We start from the raw sequence: 20,355 nt of genomic DNA, 5'->3' as shown, positions 1-20,355 counted from the left end.
CTAACAATGATTGAGTACTACTCTAAACGAATGTTAGGAAAAGGGGGACAGAGAGGGAGGCAGAGAAGGGAGAAAGGGAAAGACAGAGGCGGATGAGAAACAATCGCCTGCCAGTATATTGGACTGTGATGTCCCATCAGCAAAAGCCCAGGGCATGTTCACCTTGACATCAGATGACTCATCCAGGAGGGTCAAAGGCCATCCATGCTCCAGAATCCGCACATAGAAAGCTGCACTAGTGAAGCAGAACTGCTACAGAGGAGAGAGAGCCCTCTGTCTTGGTACATGTTAGTTGACATGCGGTTTCCCAGGAGCACAGTGGGACACAATGGGCATGGTGTTGAGGGAAGAAAATGCTACTAATAACTTGATAAACAAGCATCAGTGGCAGACTCTACTGTGTGCTCAATGCTTGCCTTTCTCTGAAGGTCTCTATTTTTCTCTTCCTTTATCCACATCCCCACACAAGAAGCCATCTACATACACATCCTCCAAAGCCCATGTGAAGGCAGAGAACAGAAGCCTAGAGGTTGAATGAATGAATGAATAAACAAATAAATAAATAAATGGCTATCTGTTGAGCCCCCTCTTCCAGATTACTGACATAATTATGAACTTTGGTAAAACAAAGGCCTTTTGAGGAACTACATAGAAGGGTTTAAAATTCAGTGCCAACCTAGGTAATTAAGCAAGATCCTGTCTGCCTCTAACTAATGAAAAGACTAAAGGTGTAACTTGGTGTAAGGTATATATAAGGCCCTACCTGGGTTCAATCTCTAGCACTGAAAAAGGAAAAAACAAATTTAACTCCTTAGTATTAGCTTGTTTCATTGTTTAAGAGACAGGCCCTTCCTATGTAACACAGATTGACTTTGTACTTAAAAACTTCTTGCCTTTACCTCCCTAGGCGCACAGGTTTGTTTTATCAGGTTCCGTGTCTCTGGGATTTAAAAAAGTGGATATATATGTTCTTGACTCCATGAGTATTGGGAGGTGGGGCCTTTTGTAATTGAGAGCCCTCATGGGTGGAGTTAGTAACCTAAGAAAAGATGAGATACCTTATGGAAATAAGGATGAAATCCTGTAAGTCAAGACACAGGCCCTCACCTGACACAGATCTACCAGTCCCTTGATCTGGCCTTTCACACCTACAGAAGTGTGTGAAATAAATACTCGCCATTTGAATGACCAATATGTGGGGCCCACCACCCCACTTTTGTCTCCATATATGCTAGACAAATGCCAAACCTGTGATCTGTATGTCCAGCACAATATTCTTGGTATAGCTATGTGAACTGACAGTCACCCCTAAAAGAACCTGCCTATTCTCATTAGCTTAAGTCAAAACAAAACAAAATAAGAATAATAAAACGAAACGGCAGTCCGGGGTCATGGCGGCTGCACACAGCTCCCAGAATGAACACTCCTCTCAGCTCTTAGCCCCAATGCCCGCTCCATCCATGCTTCGGGCAGCAGGTTGCAGGGGAGGAGGAGGGATGTGATGTCATTACAAACCAAGGGGAGGGACACCTGATTAAGTATGGTCACTGGGCTGGGGTTTGCTGGGGTGTAAGCCAGGGTACTGAGACTCTGATCATTTGCAAAGATCAATCTGGCAGAGGGCTAATGTACAAAACTTCATCCTGAAGAGGTTAAATGGCTTTAATTTTTAGGTCAGGAAATGCCTCATGCCATAAAATAGAATGAGTGCTCTGATGAACCAAACAGAAAAGAGTTTCAGTTTTAAAAAAACTAAAGAGGCTGCAAAAAAAAAAAAAAAAAAAAAAAAAAAAAAAAAAATGAGATGAGTTTCTAGGGTGTGGGCAGGAAAATCTCCCTTGTCCAGCACCAAGAGGCCCTAGATTTGATCCTTAGGGTTTCAAAACAAAACAAAAACAATAGATTTAAAAACACCCTAATATCAAGTCACTTCCTAATACCAGGGTACCTCTGTGCATGCTTTGATTAAGATAAAGGGAACTCCATTATTTCAACAGATACTAGCCTCTCTAACTCTGCTTTACTTGCATAGAGGAGACTGGTCTCAGACTAGCCCAGAACTCAGCTTCAACCTAGCCTTGCCGGGCTATGCTACCATATCTGGTAGCAATTCTGCTTTTTTTTTTTCTGGGTTTTTTGTTTGTTTGGTTGGTTGATTTTTTTGAGACAGGGTTTCTCTGTGCAGTGCTGACTGTCTTGGAACTTGCCCTGTAGACCAGGCTGGATTGAACTCAGAGATCTGCCTGCCTCTGCCTTCAGAGTGCTGGGATTAACAGTATATACCACTACCACCCAACTAGCTAACTCCAATTTCTGAAGGCCAATAAAAACCAACTTTGTTAGCTTGGTGATGTACAACTGTAACATTAGTAACCCTATTCTTTTTAAACTTTTTATTGTTTTGTGTGTGTGTTGTGTGTGTGTGTGTGTGTGTGTGTGTGTGTGTGTGTGTGTGAGAGAGAGAGAGAGAGAGAGAGAGAGAGAGAAAGAGAGGGAGAGAGAATTTCACATCAGGCACCCCAATCCCACTCCCCTCCCCTTCCCCTCATACCCTCTACCCCACAACAGAGGAAAACAAAGTAATACTGTTGTGAAAACTGTAGTGTGAGTGACAACACCCACTGCCACCCGCCACCCCCGCCTTTTAAGCCTGGACTAGTGCAGTAGCTTTATTTCAAACAATGCTTCCTGTAATTTCTAGTTAACAGACACCAATAATTCAGCTCATAAGTACTTGCAGCAACTTAAGGAGTGAAAGGTGATGGCGGGGCAGGCAGGCGGCAAGGGCAGGAGAGGGCGGATTACAGACACTAGACACGAGACTCCTGACAGCCAAGGCCTAACGAAATGTCTCTGCTGTTGAAAGGAGATACAGGTTCCATTTCAGAGGGCTGAGTTTCAAGATCTAGAAAGCTCGCTATACCCATCCAAAGTCTCTCTGGTGTTGGAAAAGAACAGAGATTACCATCTGAAAGTGATTGAAGTGCCTGGATCTATCATTTTTTTTTTATAAAAATACATTTGACGTTAAGAATGATCAGGGATGGAGAGATGGCTCAGTGGTTAAGAATACTTGATGCTCATACTTGATGCTCTCGCAGAGGACAGGAGTTCCAAAATTATTAACACCCATGTTGAACGGCTTAAAACTGCCTGTGATTCCAGCTCCGAATGATCTGACAACCTTCCTGGCCTTCCCCAGCACCCAGACCAACATGTACATATGAAGATACAAACAAATAAATAATAAAATTTAAAATGACAGATTGTGACTACTAAATTAAAAATAAAAGCAAGTTGAAGAAGTACACTATGCCCCCACCCATCTCCATTTTGAAACTGTCAGCAGAGAACAGAAGTCTTTTTTTTTTTTTTTTTTCATTTCTTATCGAGAACAGAAGTCTTAAGAAATGAGGTAGCATGCTAGGGTTGGTGGCACAAATCTGTGATCCAGCTACTCAGAAGCAGCTGTGGTAGGGTGGGAAATTGGAGACCAAACTGGGCATTGTAACTGGAATGTGTCTCACTCGAGTATTTTGAAAAGGGGGAGGGTGCTATAACTGAGTGGCAGAGTACTTGTCTAACATGTGTGAGACCCTGGCCTTGTTTCCAAACACTGGGGGAAATTAGACACTGGACTTTCCTGTAATAATTTAAGACAGTGTCACTGTACCAATTCCTGAACCTCTTGCCTAGGTTTTCTAGAGTGCAGTGACAACAGCCATACACCAGTGTGCACAGCTCTAAATGTAAGTTTTGCATGAAAGCAAAATAAAAATGAAGGAATTATGAGAATCCCCCAATACACCTAAAAGCGCTTTTTCCCCCTCCTGCAAAATTTTCATTTATCTAAACAAAGTCTTTTATCTTTGATGGTCAGAGTAGTTTTTTTGTTTTTTGTTATCGAGACACTATGTAGCTATGGCTGTCCTGAAACTCACTCTATAGGCCAGGCTAGCTTGGAATTCAGAGGTCCCCTGGATTAACTGTATGTTCTTCAAAGCCAGGCCAGAGTAACTCTTTTTAAGTAAATGAAAAATACTGGAGGTAGTTTAGGGTTAAGGAGTTACGCACCAAGGTTTTCTCATAACACACATTCCATGTTACAAACTAACAAGTGCTAGTATATGTGTGTATACATTTATATAATATATTTTTATGTTTATATTTTATACATGAAATATTTTTGAGATATTTCTGTTATCTTTATGGACAGCCACAGAGATTTAATTACCTGGGAAAGCCAATGAAATGGCAAAAATCTTCCAACTTAATCTTAAACATGTGAGGGAGGACTAAGAGAACAGCTGTCTTTTTCAACAAGACATAATCTCCACATAAAAGACCTATGTTTTTGAGAATTACTTCCATGGACAAGAGAAAACTTGGAAAGTTGTAAATAGAATCAAGCACGCTGAAAAACCCCTTGTTTTCCATGAATTCCTACACACCGAGATTCAAAGAGTTCGGGATTTGTTAAAAGCAATTCCGTGTAAGACAAGAGGAAGTGGCCTGAAGAAATAATAAAATGGGCATTTCGACGTAGGGTGCACTTGAACCTAAATACCTGTTTTGACTACAAAATAGCTTGTTGTTTTCGCTTCTGCTAGGCTTCCTTGGATATCAGGAAGCTAAGGCCTCAGCCGCCACCTGGCGACGCAGAGGACGGGCACTGAGTCCCAGCTGCGGTAATTAGGAAGGCGGAGGTGTCGCCTTTAAGAGGTTGACTCACGTGGACGCTGTGTTGTGTGCGCTCAGCTGGGAGTGGGGGGGTGGGTCCTCACTCTCATTACATTGGCCGCCTCGGCCGAGGAGGCAGAGCTAGCTTCCTTGATTGGCTGTGAGGATGCAAGGTGTCGACTTAGGGGCGGGGAGAGCAGCGATGAGTCCGCCCACCCTCTGCGGCTTCGGGGCGGGGTGGGCGGCGGAGTGTAAGGGGGCAAGGGTGGGGGAGGGTGAGCCAGAGAAGGGGCGGGGCCCGACGGAAGGGGCAGAGTGCCAGGGAGAGGGGCGGAGCCTAGAAATGAAGGGTGCTGCGGGCCAACCGGGAGAGCCGCCTGAAGGGAGGGCGGGGCCACGCTGGGTGATTGACGCCCAGGCCCGACCGAGGAGAGGCGGGGCCAAGGCCTGACTAAACCTGAAGACTTGGAGGCCGAGGGGGGCTTCGACCCAGCTGAGGAGCGAAGAGCTGCTGGCAGCGCCGATCCCCAGTGCGCAGGTGAGTACGGCCGCGGGCGCTGGGATCGGAGTCGGCTGGGGCTCGAAGCCCTTGGGCCGGCGGCTTCGAAGCCTTCGGGGAGCGGCCCGGGGCGGGGGCCCAGGCAGGAAGTGCCTCTTCCCCTTCTCCACTCGTCCAGGGTCCCGGCCGGGCCACCAGGGCCCCTCAGAACCGCAGGGCCGCGGGCCGGGCCGTCGCTCTTTGTGAGGCTGTGGCGCGGCGGCCGCCGTCCTCCCGTCCCCGCCGCGCAGCCGAGCGCTCCGCGAGCCCGCAACAGCCGCGACCCTTGGCGACCCGCGGCCCCCACCCGCCTCCCCGCCACCCTCGGTGACTGTCGCAGCGACCGCCGGTCCGCAGACAGCTCGCCCAGTGACACCCCCACTTCCTAGGCCGCCCCGCCCCCACGGCAGCCGTCCCAGCCGCAGCGTCGGGGGCGCGCCCGGGCTCCGCTCCTGGTCGGCCCGCGGGCCCGCGCTCCAGGGCCGCGCTCGCACCCCGCCCGCTGCGGAGACCCGACTCGTGCTCAGGTGTCTGGGCTTTGGGCCGTGCCCGCCCGGGAGCCAGCCCCTACCACGCTGCCCACCGGACCCTGGGTGTGGGGGACACTGCTCGGGAGCCCGCGGGTGCTGAGCGCCCGGGAGCCCGCGCCTGCCCAGCTGTTCCGCCTGTGTTTGTTGTGCCGAGGAGGCCCCGCCGCCGCCGCGCGCTCCGCCTTGCGCCGGGCGATTGGCTGGCGGGCGTCACGTGGGCGCGATCAGCTGGGCCGGCTGCGGGCGGTCGGCCTGGCTCTGACCCCCGCCGCTGCTTGGTGAGCCGACCCGGAGGCTGGTCCCTGCTGGCGTGGGGTAGGCACACTCCTGCACACCCCTTTAATCCACGCTGCTATCTAGGCAGGTAGGAAGTCCGAGTGTTGGCAGCGGGAGTGGGAAGCCGCAGTAATACAAAGGTCTGTTTAATCCGGACACCGACCGGTCTTCTCCCTTTGGAGTGACAGTAAGGGAAGGTGTAGAGCTCATTTATTTTTAAACTTTTTTTCTGTTTACAGAGCCCTGTTGGAAATCTGAGGATGTTTATTTCAGGTGGTCTTCGACAGATGGGAAACCTGAAAGTAACCTCAGACTTACCTTGCTTTTGGAAAATAAGTGAACTTGGCTGGTTCAGGTTAACAGGCACAATAGGAAACTTACCAGATCGTTTTGCATAGCCACACAGGCGGGATTGCAACTGCATTACAACATAGGAAAAGTCGCAATCGGTGTTTCTTGGGTGCATGTTTGTGCCAGATGTGACGCGCCTCGATGGGTTCTTTTACCAAGAATTAACCACATATTTACTTAATAGTGTATTAGGTAAGGAGATTCCAGAAAAGATGAATTCTCTCTAGACTCCCAATGTAGGAAAAGGTTACAATGAAGTCGGAAAACAGTGCAATGCTAAATATTGCTAAGTTATGGAATGAGTGTTCCAGGAGTTCAAAGATGGGGCAGGGAGACACCAGGAGGAGGAAGTAGGAAGTATTCTGAAGAGAATAGATGTAGAGCCGAGAAAATGAAAAGCTTGTGAGTTGCTGCTGGCCAAGAAGAGCTTAGGGAAAACATCCCTAGAGCATTTACTGTAGCAAGAAGATGGAACACGTACAATTCAGTGTGTGTGTGTGTGTGTGTAAGAGAGAGAGAGAGAGAGAGAGAGAGAGAGAGAGAGAGAGAGAGAGAGAGAGAGAGAGTGAGTGTGTGAGTGAGTGAGTGATGAGAGCTTGCCAGAGCGCAAGGTAGTTTGTACTCTTTGGAAGGAACTAATGCAGTTGTTTTTCAGTAGAGTCTTAGCAGGGAGGCCTGGCTGCCCTTGAACTCTTGGCAGACCTGCCTTGTTGTCTTTGGTGTGGGGATTCCAGGTGTGCTAAACAATGGCTGTCTTATTCCCTCATCTGGCCCAGGGTTCGGTACAGATTTTTTTCCCTTAGTTTATGCGTGGCAACCATCTTATCTCTAGGAAAGGCATACAATGAAGTATGTTTAATTTGTACAAGGAAACCAACATGAATTTAAAAGTAACTTTTCTAAACATGCTTAGCAAAATGTGTTTGGCTTCTTCTACAAGAGCATCTAGTTGGAATATTGAAATCTCTTTGCTAGACTCATTTGCCTTCTCTGTCCACTAAGATTTAGGAGCAATAAAGAGTAAAAAGGATGACAAAAAGGCCCTGCAGGTAAAGGTGCTTGATTAAAAACAAAACAACCTGAGTTTTAACCGAGGGACTCACATGACTGAGAGAAAACCTACTCCACAAAGCTGTCCTGACCTCCATCTGCCCACATTAATTATAGGTCTAATAAAAATGGGTTTCTTTTAAATAATGAAATAAGGCACCAATCACTATGAAAAGAAATTAGACTTGATACTTCACTGACAAAAGTCCGAGACATGAAACTAGCCCTAAATATATGAGATGTGAAGATAGCCCTGAGTATATTTGTTTCTAGGCTATCTTTTGTTTTATAGTGCCTTGATAGTTATGTAAACTAAAACTATTTTCCTGGTATTACTATATGGTAGAAAGTTCATAATTTTGGAACTGTTAACTAAATATGAATTTGCTATTTAGCACTTGAGTCTGGAAGAAGCTTTTGGTGTTGTATCACAACAAACAAAGGGATCATGTTTGTCTTGCCAGGAAGTTTTTGGGGAGATGACCAACTCTGATTATTTGCTGACTCACGACTAACTGCTGAGTTATGTGGCTGGTCTTAGTTTCTAATGATGACTAAGCAGTATCCTAGAAACCCAGTCAGCATGGAAGTTAACAAAACACAAAATAAGGCATTATCTTAGAAGACCAGGCACATACACTTAAATTACTGTCAAATGAAGATTCAGTCCCACAAGCAGGACATCATTTGACCCAGTAGAGTGAACTGATACTGTAAGAGGATAACATGGCTTTCCTGTGTCATTGAAACTCACCTCTTGCTAACATTTTGTACAAAACTAAGAAAAATGGGCTGGGTGTGTAGCATAGTGTTTACCTGGCATGCACAAGGTACTTGGTTTGATTTCCAGTATCACAGAAAGGAAAAAAAAAATAGATTTTATAGAAGGAGCTGTTGCTGCCCTGTGTAACTTTTGTTGTTTTGTTACAAATTGCTGTGAAAATAGTTAATGAAACTGCAATAGCATCAAATGTTTATTGCTATGGTAGTAATTATCCTAGCTATTAAAAGTTTTATGGTTTTTGTTCTTTCCTTTGTTCTAGAGAGAAGAGACTGAAAACCAAATATACAGCCATGTTTCCACGTGAATCCATAATAGCAGAATCAGAATATGCTACTTCTGGAAGGGACAGAGTTTTGTAACCCTTCCTGTGCTAGAACCAGTGCGCCATGCTCTTTATACTCACTCAGTCTTTGTCTTCCCCCATCTGGTGGAATGAAAAACCCCCTCTGCTCTGTCCACTGTTGGAGGGAACTCTGGGATGGGTGTTTGTGGAAATACCCCAAAGGTTTAGAGTTCTTAAGTAGAGATTCTTCTTTCCAAAGTGGGTGTTTTCCATCGGGACATCCTATCCAAATGCAAATAGATGCCTGTTGTTCTCCTTGGTATTTTTAGAGCTAGGAAGTGGTGCCTCCTTTGGTTGAATCCATTTGCCAGCATTGAGACCAAACTGGATTATTAATTATAGGGAGGGCAGATACCTATTTTAAGACCTAGAGTTGAGACACCAAGAATTTGAAATCTTAAGTTTCTAGCTTTTGTCCTGTTTATCATTTCCATTACCTGGGTACTTATGGCTGTAATTAACAGGCGGTGAAGCTGGTTAATTGCTTTTTCCTATCCTGAACCCTGCTTCCTCATCTGTGGTGGGACGGGGACGAAATGGGATGTAGAGTCTACTTTTATGACCTTTATTTAGCATTCATCATACAGGGCACTGTTCTCAGGATACAGTGTCTTCATTTAATTCTCTTCCAGGAATATCGCTCTTGCCATTTTACATAGGAAACAGTAATTTGTCCAAGGTTACAAAGGTATTGAGGGGAGGGAGAACCGAAATTTACAAACAGCACCTGGCTTTAGCTCTAGGCTGTCCTGTCTGTGTCCCTGGGGATGAGGAGCGGAGTCAGCAGCTGGCTGTAACTGATTTGAATGATCTTCATACAGTTGATCTTCCACAGAAAAGAAAGCTAAGGATCTTTGTCTTGAGGACTAGGACTCACACTGGCTGCTCTGCACTTCTCAGTGCTCTTTGCTCAGTCTTCTGGACGCTGGGATTACAAGCCTGAGTCACTGCCCCACTGAGAAAACCCGTGGGTTTAGCCAGGAAATCCATGAAGAAAATGGGAATGGCATTCCAGGAATTTGTCAGTTATTCCTAATGATCTTTACGCCTGATTGTCAACCAGGTTTCTGTTTCTCTGAGAAAGACTTCTAAAGTGAAGAACTTTTCCCCTACCTATCTCAGTGTGCTGTAAGCAGGATAACCTTTCTTGGTAAGGACAAGTGTGGCTGTAGTCCAAACTAGTAAAATATGATATTTTCTTCTTAACCCTTTAAAGGAATTTTATTTTTAATATTTTTAAATCAGGGGAGCTAGATTTGGACTGCTGGCCTTGGTTTGCTGACCCCTGTTCTTTTGGTTTGGGTTTTATTTTATGTATATGGGTGTTTTGCCTGCATGTAGTCTGTACACCAGTTTGTGTCTGGTCCCGATGGAAGCCAGAAGCCAGCATTAGACATCCTGGGACTGGAGTTACAGTTGTTTGTGAGCCCATAGGTGGGTGGTGGGACTCAAACTCAGGTTCCCTGGAACGGTGGCCAATGCTCTTAAGTGCTGAGTTAGACCAAACCAACTAGGAAATAGCATATTTCATTTGTTACTGTATCTATAAAAGAGCCAAACAGTCCTTTTAGACCATTGTTTTATGGCCTGGAAATGAGGGATTTATACAAAGTCATCATGTTCAGTTTTTAAAAATCAATTCACTACTGATGGGTTTCTAGAAGAAAAGTAGTTTTTTTTTTTTTTTTAAATTAACTTACAAATTGTATAATTAAGAAAAATAAAGGTGGAAGATATAATTACTTCATTAGACTCTTGTGATGCAGATAGACGTTAGAAATTCTAGGTGTCTAAGGATGCTCTTTGGTGGGAGAAATTGAAGATAATCAGTAAAATACCTGAGTTGCCTATGAACTTCCCTGTGTTTTCATCCTGGTCCCTCAGGTAATAGCAGGTCAAGTCAGGTAATAGCAGGTGAACTGTTAAACAGCCCAGTTTGATACTTCAGCCTGAGGGTTTATAGTTTGGAACGATGCAAACGCACTGCCAGAAGAGCCTTGTTTGCATGTCACTTACAAAATAATGTTGTAGTGGTTTCTCTTCGAGTGTTGAAGTTGGAGCATCATAAATACAGCAGGCCACACTCCAAGCTTAGCCCTCATTTCAGCCGTAAATGGAACTAAGCATGGTGGAGTATCTACCAAATGATGCACTTTTGCAGTGGGACACAGTAAAGTGCTTCAGAGTCAACAGAAGATGTTGACCAACCGACAGATGAAGAGATTGAAGATTCCACTAAATGAACCAAAACGATTAGTATGTGTGGTAAATGCTTTAGGTGTAAAAAATAATTCCAGAAAGCTGGATAGTGGTGCTAGAGGCCTGGAGAAGTGACTAGCTGCAGAGCGATTTGTGAGAACTTAGTGGGCAAAGCCAGTTTGTAGTGATGGTACAGCTTGATACATTTGCAAGGAAGTCCTCGGGGTAGTTAACATGGAAGGGTTGCTCAGTATGCTCTTTGAGATTTTGCCTTCTTTTGATATTCTGAAGATAATGCTAAAGCTCGAAGACAGGCCTCTCACATCCTAGGAAATACTCTACCACTGAGCCACACAATTAGCTCAATAAAAATTTAGTGTCATTCCCCACTACCATTATTGGGAATCAAATTTGGGCCTCATAAATACCAGGCACAGTGTTCCTTCACTGAGCCACACACATCCTTAGCCGTTTTTTGTTGTTGTTGTTGTTTTGTTTTGTTTTGTTTTGTTTTTTAATTCTGCCCCTTTGTTTTTAATTTTTAAATTTTGAGGCAGAATTTCACTTGGCTTCTTGGGTTGATTCTAAATTCCAAATATTTGTGCCTCAGCACCTAAGGTGTTTGGGTCTTTTTTGTAAGAATCATCCCTAGGTAGTTATGATTGCATAGGCCTATATTCCCATCACTTGGGAGGCTGAAACAGGAGGGATATTGTAGGTTAAAATCAAGCTGGACCACATAGCATTTGAAGCAGTCTGAGTTTAGAAGGTGGCAGCTGAGTTGTATTTCACTGTCTATATTTTGTAGCACCAGTCCAATACAAGTACAGCACTAGCTGAGAATGTGTGCTAGATTAGTAAAACACCATGACTGTTAATGGTCTTAGATGGAATTAGTGTTTGCATTAGTAATAAAAGAAAAGGGGGAAAGGTTCCCCCAACTGACTTATTGGTATTGTTATATTTACAGTTTTCTAATTTTATGGAGTATATGGTTAGATTGCCACTGAACTAGGGAATACAAGAGGAGGGCAATTTGCAGACAGCCTGAGAGAGACCAACCCCAGCAGCTATTTGGTCCCTAGGTATAAGGGAAATGAGAACTGGAATAAGACTTAGTTTAGAGACTATCTTGGCTACTTGTGGAATGCTACATGGTCTATTTTAACACCTATAAAGGTAGGTGTTAAAATACATACATACATACATACACACACACACACACACACACCACATTCAAATGATATGTACTAGTGCAGTGTCCCATACACTGGACATACTTAAGTCTAAGTTAGAGTTCACACTGTTAATGTCTCGGCTTTCTTCAGGCTACTGTAACTGAACAGTGTAGTGGGGTGGTATATAAACACAGGAATTTATCATGGTTCAAAGGAAAAAGCACCAGCAGAAATGGTTTTAGTAAAGGCCAGTTTCTCGTGATTGATGTCCCACTTTAGATGTGTCTTCATGGTACAAAGGGTAAGGCAGCTAGCATCCTCTACTGACAGTCTTGTCTTCATGACAGTTACTCCCCAGATTCCATCACATTGGTGACTAGGTTTCAATGTACAAGTTTATGGGGACACAGACTTTCAGGATGTGTGGCAGAGGGATTGTAGCTGATGTCTGCTTTATTGAGCACTGTTTGACATTTTTAACCTCGTAAAGCTAAGGTTTGCTGGGATCTCATGACTATGTAGGGTTGATGGCAAATAATGTCTGGCTTACTTCTGATGACAATATAGCAGATACCTGTTTATATGTAAATGGAGATCACAGTCAGGAATCAAGTAACGTATAGGTCGTCTTAGATATTTTTAGACTTGATAATGAATCATATAATTGAAGCCAGTGAAGATACTTGGATAGAGTAAAAATAGAAGTGAATTTAAAGCAGGAAAGAAGGCATATTAAATCTATTACCCTCAGTACCAACTGGTCGGTCCTGACTATTCCTGTGACACTGAGCCAAGGATAGAATGATGTAGGCAGAGTGCATAACATTCACTCAGAGCCAAGGCATCCTCCATAGTAGCATTTCGGTCTAGAAATAAAGGTATTATTTCACTGCAGTTAAATTATGTCTGATATTTGAAAGTTAGGACAAAGATTGCCTGTAAAACAAATCCCAGAAACTAACTGAAGCTAAATGAACTGTAAATCCTTGGTTGTCAATCCTTATTGTTAAACAACATCATTATAAACATAGGAATCAGTTGTTCACACGTGTGTTGAATGCCTTATTTATATTGAGAGTCATAAGTTGAAATAGTGATACAAGGTCCAAACAGGACCAGTGGAGAATAAAACATAAAATGGGATAGAGAACAATGATAAACTGTTTGTCAGTAGTCAGTTGCTATGGGAGAATATGTTGTGTACTCCCTGTTACCTGATTCACACACAGACACACCACAATGCCAACCCTTCTACCCAAGTTTTGTTTTTAATACTTAGTGTTTTCATGCCTGTATATATGTGTACATGTTTGCACGCAGGTATATGTATGTGCATGCACGTGTGCATGCGTGTTCACATCCCATGTATGCAAGTATCCTTGCAGGCCATAAGAGATAACGATATCAGATCTGGAGGTGGTATTGTAGGCACTGAGAACTAAACTTGAGTCCTCTGCAAGATCAATAAGTACTCTTAAACACTGGCCTATCTCTCCTGCTCCAAATGTTTATTTTTGTAAAATTTATGTGTTGTGTTGGTCAGCCATATGTATGAGTGACCATGGAGACCAGAAAAGAATATCAGAGCCCTTGGAACTGGATCTACAGTAAGTTATGAGCTTCCTGGTATAGATGCTGGGAGCTGAACACGAGTCTTCTGTCAGGACACCTAGAATTTATTTGTGGTGCTAAGGAGTGAATCTAGGGCCTTAGCCACACTAGGTGGGTACTTTACCACTGTAGTACATCCCCAGCCTGTTCTCCCACATTATAGTTATGTTTTTAGTCAGGGTCTTTCTGTAGTCCAGATTGGTCTAGAACTTACTAAAAAGACCAAGCTAGCCTGAAAATTGTGTTTAAGGACTATAAAAATAAGCACCAAGCATTGCCAGAGATGTAATCAGAAAGTCAGTTTTACTATAGCTTAAGTCTGGTGTTACATTTACACATTGTGGCTCTATTTCCTTTTTTTTTTTTTTTTTTTCTTTTAAAGACAGTCTCTTGATGTAGCCTTGGCTACATTGGAACTCCTTTTCTCCTAGGCAGGCTTCAAACTAATTCCTACCTCTGATGATATTTGTTACTGTATTATTCTGTTTTTGTTTTTTCTCTTTAGTCACACAGGGTTTCTTTGTGTAGCCCTGCCTGTCCTGGAACTCACTTTGTGAACCAGGCTGGCCTTAAACTCACAGAGATCTACCTGCCTCTGCCTCCCAAGTGATGGGATGAAAGGCATGCAACACCAAGCCAATGTTTTTGATTTTCATAGATGGATCTCATTGTGACATTTCAAATACGTTGTTATACTTGGTTTTCATCTATTCACCTTCTTTCCCTCTCCTGTTCCTTCCTGTCTTCAGAATGACCCTTCTTACTGAAGGGCTGGAACAGTTCATAAATCTAAGAACAAATAGTTTCCTTATTAATCATGAAAGTACTACAGATAACAGTCTGGATCCCCCTCCTCCAACTCCTCAAAAGGACAGCTGTATCAGCTCTGTTCACCATTTTTACATGTTACTAAACATTTGAGACACAGGAACTGATAACATACAGAAACACTTTAAAATGAAACCTTTGGTGTATTCTTTGAGTATATCTAAAGGTTTCAAAACACTTTGATAGAAACAGGTTGCAGTGTATTTAAGAGTTGAATCTGCTGCCTCTTGTAAACTCTTGAAATACTGAAGTCTGAGTTATCATGGTTTCAGAAACCTGTTTCAAAACTTTGTTAGGTGAGCATGTTAGTGCTTCTGTAATTTATCCAAAGGCTAAGTTGCATAATATCTGGAAAGTCCATTCTCTTGTTTTTCTGTCCTGTTGCTCTATGCTCTAAGCTAGCTAGGTCTACACTGTGCCCCTCCTTTGGGAGAAGCAGTTGAGGGTTGTGGAAGAACTTTGTCTCCAGTTCGTTGAACTGTATTCCAGCTACTATTCTTAACAGCTGCAACCTTTGACCTGTTAACTTGTTTGGGTGGAAAATGGGAATGGTGAAACCTCCCAGAATTGTGAATTTTAAAGTAAGTGCTCCATAGACTTTAGACTCAGACTTACTGAGTGAAGTTAATACTATTGTCCCTATACGGTGGTCAGTAAACCCAGTGACCATAGGCCTATCTGCTCAGGTCTCCTCTTGGGGTGTGGGCGTTTTTGGTTTGGTTTTGTTCTTTATTTTGTGGTGGTGCTGACCTAGAACTCTGGCCTTCCAGTATGTTAGGCAAGTGATCCACCAATGAACTATATTCCCAGCCCTTTCTTGTTTTGAAATTGCAAGTTCATCTGCTCTTATCTGATCACCCCACCTGTGCCCCTTACTTCTGAGTCTTTCCTCAAATTACACATTATCTGCTCAGAATGTAGACATAACAGTGGCACTGTGCTAGCTTTTTTTCAAGCTTCTGTGTGTCAGCATTTTACCTGAATGTAGGCCTGTTCTTTGAGGGCATAGGATCCCCTGGAACTAGAGTTTTCATATGGATGCTGGGAATCAACCCAAGGTCCTCTGCATGAGCAGTAAGTGCTCTAAGAGCACTGAGCCATCTCTCCGTCCCCCATCTGTGATAGTGTGTGTGTGTGTGTATATATAATATATATATAAATAATTTTTAATTGAAATTTCACTTTTGTTTTTCATATAACTAAAAGAAAAGTAATAACCATTCCTTGACTTTGACTCTTAACAACTTGAGGTGTCCTGTTTATTTGTTCAGTGTGTGAACTGTGTTCATAGTTCATTCCGAGTCAGACAGTTTACCCAGCAGATACTAGAAAACAGCAGATTTCAGTATATAAGTAACCTGTAACACCTCCCCCAATGTCTGCTACAAGTTTTTAAAATAATGTGTGTCTTTGTTTCTGTTTGTTCTAGGTTTTTAGAACTTCAGCTATCAAAATGGGCAGAATCTTTCTTGATCATATCGGTGGTACCCGTCTGTTTTCTTGTGCAAACTGTGATACAATCCTGACCAATCGCTCAGAACTCATCTCTACTCGGTTCACAGGCGCCACTGGTAGAGCATTTCTTTTTAACAAGGTTGGTGGAAAACTTGATTCCTACCTTTAGTGGCTGCATTTGACAGCAACACTAGTCCGTTCTCTTAGAATTCACAGATAGCACACCGTATCAGAATGGTGGTTGAAACCTACAGAAGCGATTGCTTATTAGTTTGTCTCTGATTGGGATTTCAGGGATACATTCTAGAACATGATTTTATTTTATTTATTTTTATAAAGCCTAAAATATATTTTTATTAAGCTTTTTCATAGTAGAAGAAGAGAGGCAGGGTGTAGCAGCTTCTGTCTATAATCCCAGTGCTTGGAAAACCGAGGCAGGAAGATGGTCACAAACTGGACACCAGGAGACCAGTCTGGGAGACGCAGTGAGTCATAGGCCAGTTGAGCCAGCTTTAGCTACACAGTGAGACAGTTTGAAAATAGCAGTAAAAAAAGTCTCTGTTTCTTTGGAAACTGTTCAATTTAAAAACTTTAGTGACCTCACAGAATTTGGAACAGGCTAAGATGGCCATTTTCTCTCTCCCTTGTATGTTACTGATTTATCCATGGAGACAGCTCCTCGTTGAGCATGAGTCTAGCTAACTGGCTCTAATCCATGCTTGCCAGTCAGCTTTCCCATTGTCATTTGGCTTCTTGGCTACTAAAAGATTGGCAGATGCACATCTACAGTCTGCTGGGCCCTGAAAGGGCCCTGTTCTGATATTGGTTGATGTGATTGTGCACCCTGAACTTCGCATAGTCTACTTTCCAAGTCTTCTAGGCTAAGACGCACATCTAGTCTTTTTTCCCCACCCTGAGACAGATTTCTTTGTGTAGCTCTGCCTGTCCTAGCTCTGCAGACCAGGCTGGCCTTGAATTCACAGAGATCTGTCTGTCTCTGCCTCCCGAGTGCTGGGATTAAAGGCATGGGCCAGGACAACCCAGTCAGATCCTGTTTTAAATGACTGTTTTTAGGTCAGATAAACTTTTCACTGGTAGACATTCCTCTGTTGTGAGTAAAGAAACCTCTCAGAGAATCAATACTGTGTTCCCCTGACATTTTACAGAGGAGGAATGGCCACTGTGGCAGACCAGCTGCCTGTTCACTGCTCACTCAACCTTGCTCATTCTTTACTAATAGTCTCTGATTTTCACGTTACAGTGTCAAAAGTTCATTAGAATTAGACCATATAACAAAGTCACATTTATTAACTATTGATCTTTAGAAGAAAATAAAGCCTAGAGGATTTCTTGGGTATTTAGAATGGTTGGGAATTCTCCACAGGTTATTTTAGAATCCAATTCCTGTTTTCATTATCTTTGAATTTGCTAGGAAGCTATTGTATTGTATTTACTGTTGTATTGGATGATTTGTGGTAGGCTCAGCCTGTCCCACACTGTTCGTATATAGAAAGTGGCGTTTTGAGAAACAAATGTGACACTGTGGAGCACTGGTACTCCAACAGCTTCTTTATCTTGTTTACACTCACACTGCAGAGCGATTGAAGAAGCAGACAGCAGATCTCAGGGCTTCAGCTTCAGACCTTTTCTTTTCTACAACCAGAAATAGAACTATCCTATACAGATGGCAAGACATGAGCTTGTCCAACACTACTTAAAGATTGCATTAGATTGGGGTCTGGCAGGCTGGTTCAGCTGTTAGGAGCACTGGTTGCTTTTGCAGTAGACCCAAGTTTGGTTTCTAGAATTCACTTGGTGGCTCACAGCCATGTATAACTCTAGATCACAGTTTTGTCCTTTTGCCTTTTGTCCTCCACAGCAAGCAGATACACATGCATACTTATAGGCAAAGCATTCATCCACATAAAATTAAATAAGCCTTTTTAAAAAGCGCCCTTGTTTAGATAGACAGATAGACAGACACAGACTCAGGCACAGACACAGACATAGACATAGATGTGTAGTCTCATGGGTAAGGTTTGAGACCAGAGTATCCTGTAATTCAGGCTTGCTTGAGACTGACTTATGTGAGTGAGGCTGGCCATGAACCCCTTTTTTTCTGACTCTTCTTCTCAAATACTAGGGTTATAAGCCTAGTGGCACTCTTAATAGGCGGCTATCATGAGTTTAACTAAAGCAGCAATTTTGTCCGCTGACTTTGCTTGGTGGTTAGTTGTTTTTGAGGCAGGGTCTCACTGAAGTAAGGCTGCTCTCACCTCAAATTTGGGAGGACCTGCCTTGGCTTTCTCACACTATCATGGTCATGCATAGCTATGTAATACTTAACTGCTTATATATACATTTACTTATTGTCACAGTTACTACCTAACCTACATGACTTTATAAGAGATTTTGTGTGTGTGTGTTCTTTAGGTAGTTAACTTGCAGTACAGTGAAGTTCAAGATCGGGTCATGCTCACTGGCCGCCACATGGTTCGAGATGTGAGCTGCAAAAACTGCAATAGCAAACTGGGATGGATCTATGAGTTTGCTACTGAAGACAGCCAGCGTTATAAGGAAGGCCGTGTGATCCTGGAACGTGCACTAGTTCGAGAGAGTGAAGGCTTTGAGGAGCATGTACCATCTGATAACTCTTGAAGAAAAAAGATAAATCCATCTTTTCCCAGGTCTCCTTCACTGAAAACAAAAATCTCCTTACATACACTGTCACCTTAGCATCAGAGTCGGATTCATGAACTGCGGAACAAGAGGTTGTGAGCATCTAAGATGGAACCTTTCTTCTTTCTTCTTTTTTTTTTTTTTTAATTTTGTATTTTCCATCCAACAGCAGTTTGTAGAGAGAATTTTATGCATTTGCCATTAATTTTTTCCCTGTGTTTACATCTTGAGGCAGAAGGTTTGCAACTACATGGTGGGCTATGTAAGGGAAAAAATTGGGGTCCTTAGAGTGAAAAGGAGTGTTTTGTGTACATTTTGAGTGGAGAATATGTCAAGAGCATGGTTTTTAAATTTATTTGGGCTTCATTTAAAATTTTCTTTTTAACCCAGTTATTTCACTTAATTTGCTAGCTTCAAGAAGAGATCCGAATCTGTGCCCAGCGCTGGAGGCTCAGTGTTAGCGTGGCTTGTGCTGGCCAGTGTGCCATATTCTTGTTGGAGAGGAACTGTAGCACCAGAACCCATTCTTCCTTGTCAGTCTTGACCCACAGATGTCACCATCCCTAGTTCCTTGTCACCACGTACTTGGTGTTGATTGGAAACTTTCTGAAATGGGGCAGAACTGCTTGGTTGTCTTTTCCCATGTAACTTAAGCATAGTAATATAAATAAAGTGGTAGTTGGATGTTTTGGTCCTGTGTTACTTTTAAAAATACCTAATAAGAGAGCAAACGTTTGATAAGTGATTTTCTTAGTAGTTAAAGTGATTCTTCTCAGTCTTAGGCTGTCCTGACTATGTATAAGGTTTTTGTATAGGTGAAAACACACTGTTTAAACAGTGTTGTGTTTGGAAAACAGTTGAGCAAAATGTCAGTGTGCGTGCTTCCCTGCACCATCAATCTGCCCCTGTTCTGAAGGGGGAAATGAACAACTTCCCTAAAACCACTGTTTGGCCAAGGGTCTCCACCTCCCCACATTCGTGATTGGCTTTGTTTGACAAGTCTGTAGCGCTAATACTTCATCAAAGGACCGGGTCTCTGCTTAGGTCATTATTTCACATCTTTCCTTAGAAGTTCAGCTACTGCATTTCAGCTGGACCCGATACCACCCCCTATTGGAAAGAGGTCAGATTGGACTCAATTTCAGCCCTAAATTTATGACATTACAAAGTATTAGAATATGCTTCTTTATCCAAACTGTTTCTAGGCAAACTGATCCTTGCTTTTGGTGAATTAGACAGGACAGGGAAATCAAATGAGTAGTTATACAAGTGAGTAGATGGATATGTGTCTGCTCAGTTTCCAAGTCATCTATGAAGGAAATTTGCCTGAGTTGAACAAGTGACACTGTCATTGGCATTAATGTGATTTGTGCTTACAGTCATCACCATAGCTCTGCACTCTTGGTCAGCGGCATGGCTGTCTGGAGCAGTGGAAGTATAATACTGCGTCCCAGTGAGTGACACAACTCTGTCTTCACCTTGAATGAAGCTTCAAGACTTAAGAACAATATTTATTTCCACTGATTTCTGCACTGGCCTGTGATGCGGATTCCTAGTCGCATGCCTCACCTACAGCATCGTGTGCATTGCTGTCAAAATAAAATATATTTTGTCTTGCATTGGTATAGAACTGCTACTTATTTTTCACTGATCCTATGTAGTGATTATCTTTGTTAATTTTAATGTCTAAATGCATAATTTTTATTTGTTTTGAGAGAGGTGTCTTGCTGCGTAGTCTTGGCTGACCTGGAACTTACTTGCTACCTTTAACAGCAGGCTGGCCTGAATCCAGAGAACTCTGCCTGTCTCCATCTACTGAGATGGTGGGTGTGTTGTGTACCACACCCAGCCAA

The 20,355-nt window shown here is 43.0% G+C and overlaps 1 protein-coding gene across 3 annotated transcripts; it reads left to right on the top strand.

The window, feature by feature from the left end:
* Positions 1-5,089: 5,089 nt before the first annotated feature.
* On the top strand, positions 5,090-20,121 carry Ypel5 (yippee like 5). 3 transcript variants are annotated; one of them, XM_032908947.1, is made up of 3 exons: positions 5,090-5,218; positions 15,798-15,962; positions 18,257-20,121. In XM_032908947.1, the coding sequence occupies exons 2-3, from the start codon at positions 15,822-15,824 to the stop codon at positions 18,479-18,481; spliced, it is 366 nt and encodes a 121-aa protein (XP_032764838.1). In that variant the 5' UTR covers positions 5,090-5,218; positions 15,798-15,821; the 3' UTR covers positions 18,482-20,121. The 3 variants fall into 3 exon arrangements, with proteins under 3 accessions (XP_032764838.1, XP_032764840.1, XP_032764839.1); XM_032908949.1 differs by lacking the exon at positions 5,090-5,218 and adding an exon at positions 5,984-6,112; XM_032908948.1 differs by lacking the exon at positions 5,090-5,218 and adding an exon at positions 7,298-9,702.
* Positions 20,122-20,355: the final 234 nt, after the last annotated feature.

Source organism: Rattus rattus, chromosome 7, assembly GCF_011064425.1.
Source record: "Rattus rattus isolate New Zealand chromosome 7, Rrattus_CSIRO_v1, whole genome shotgun sequence".
NCBI lineage: Eukaryota > Metazoa > Chordata > Mammalia > Rodentia > Muridae > Rattus > Rattus rattus.
This window is presented reverse-complemented; position numbering and strand designations above follow the sequence as displayed.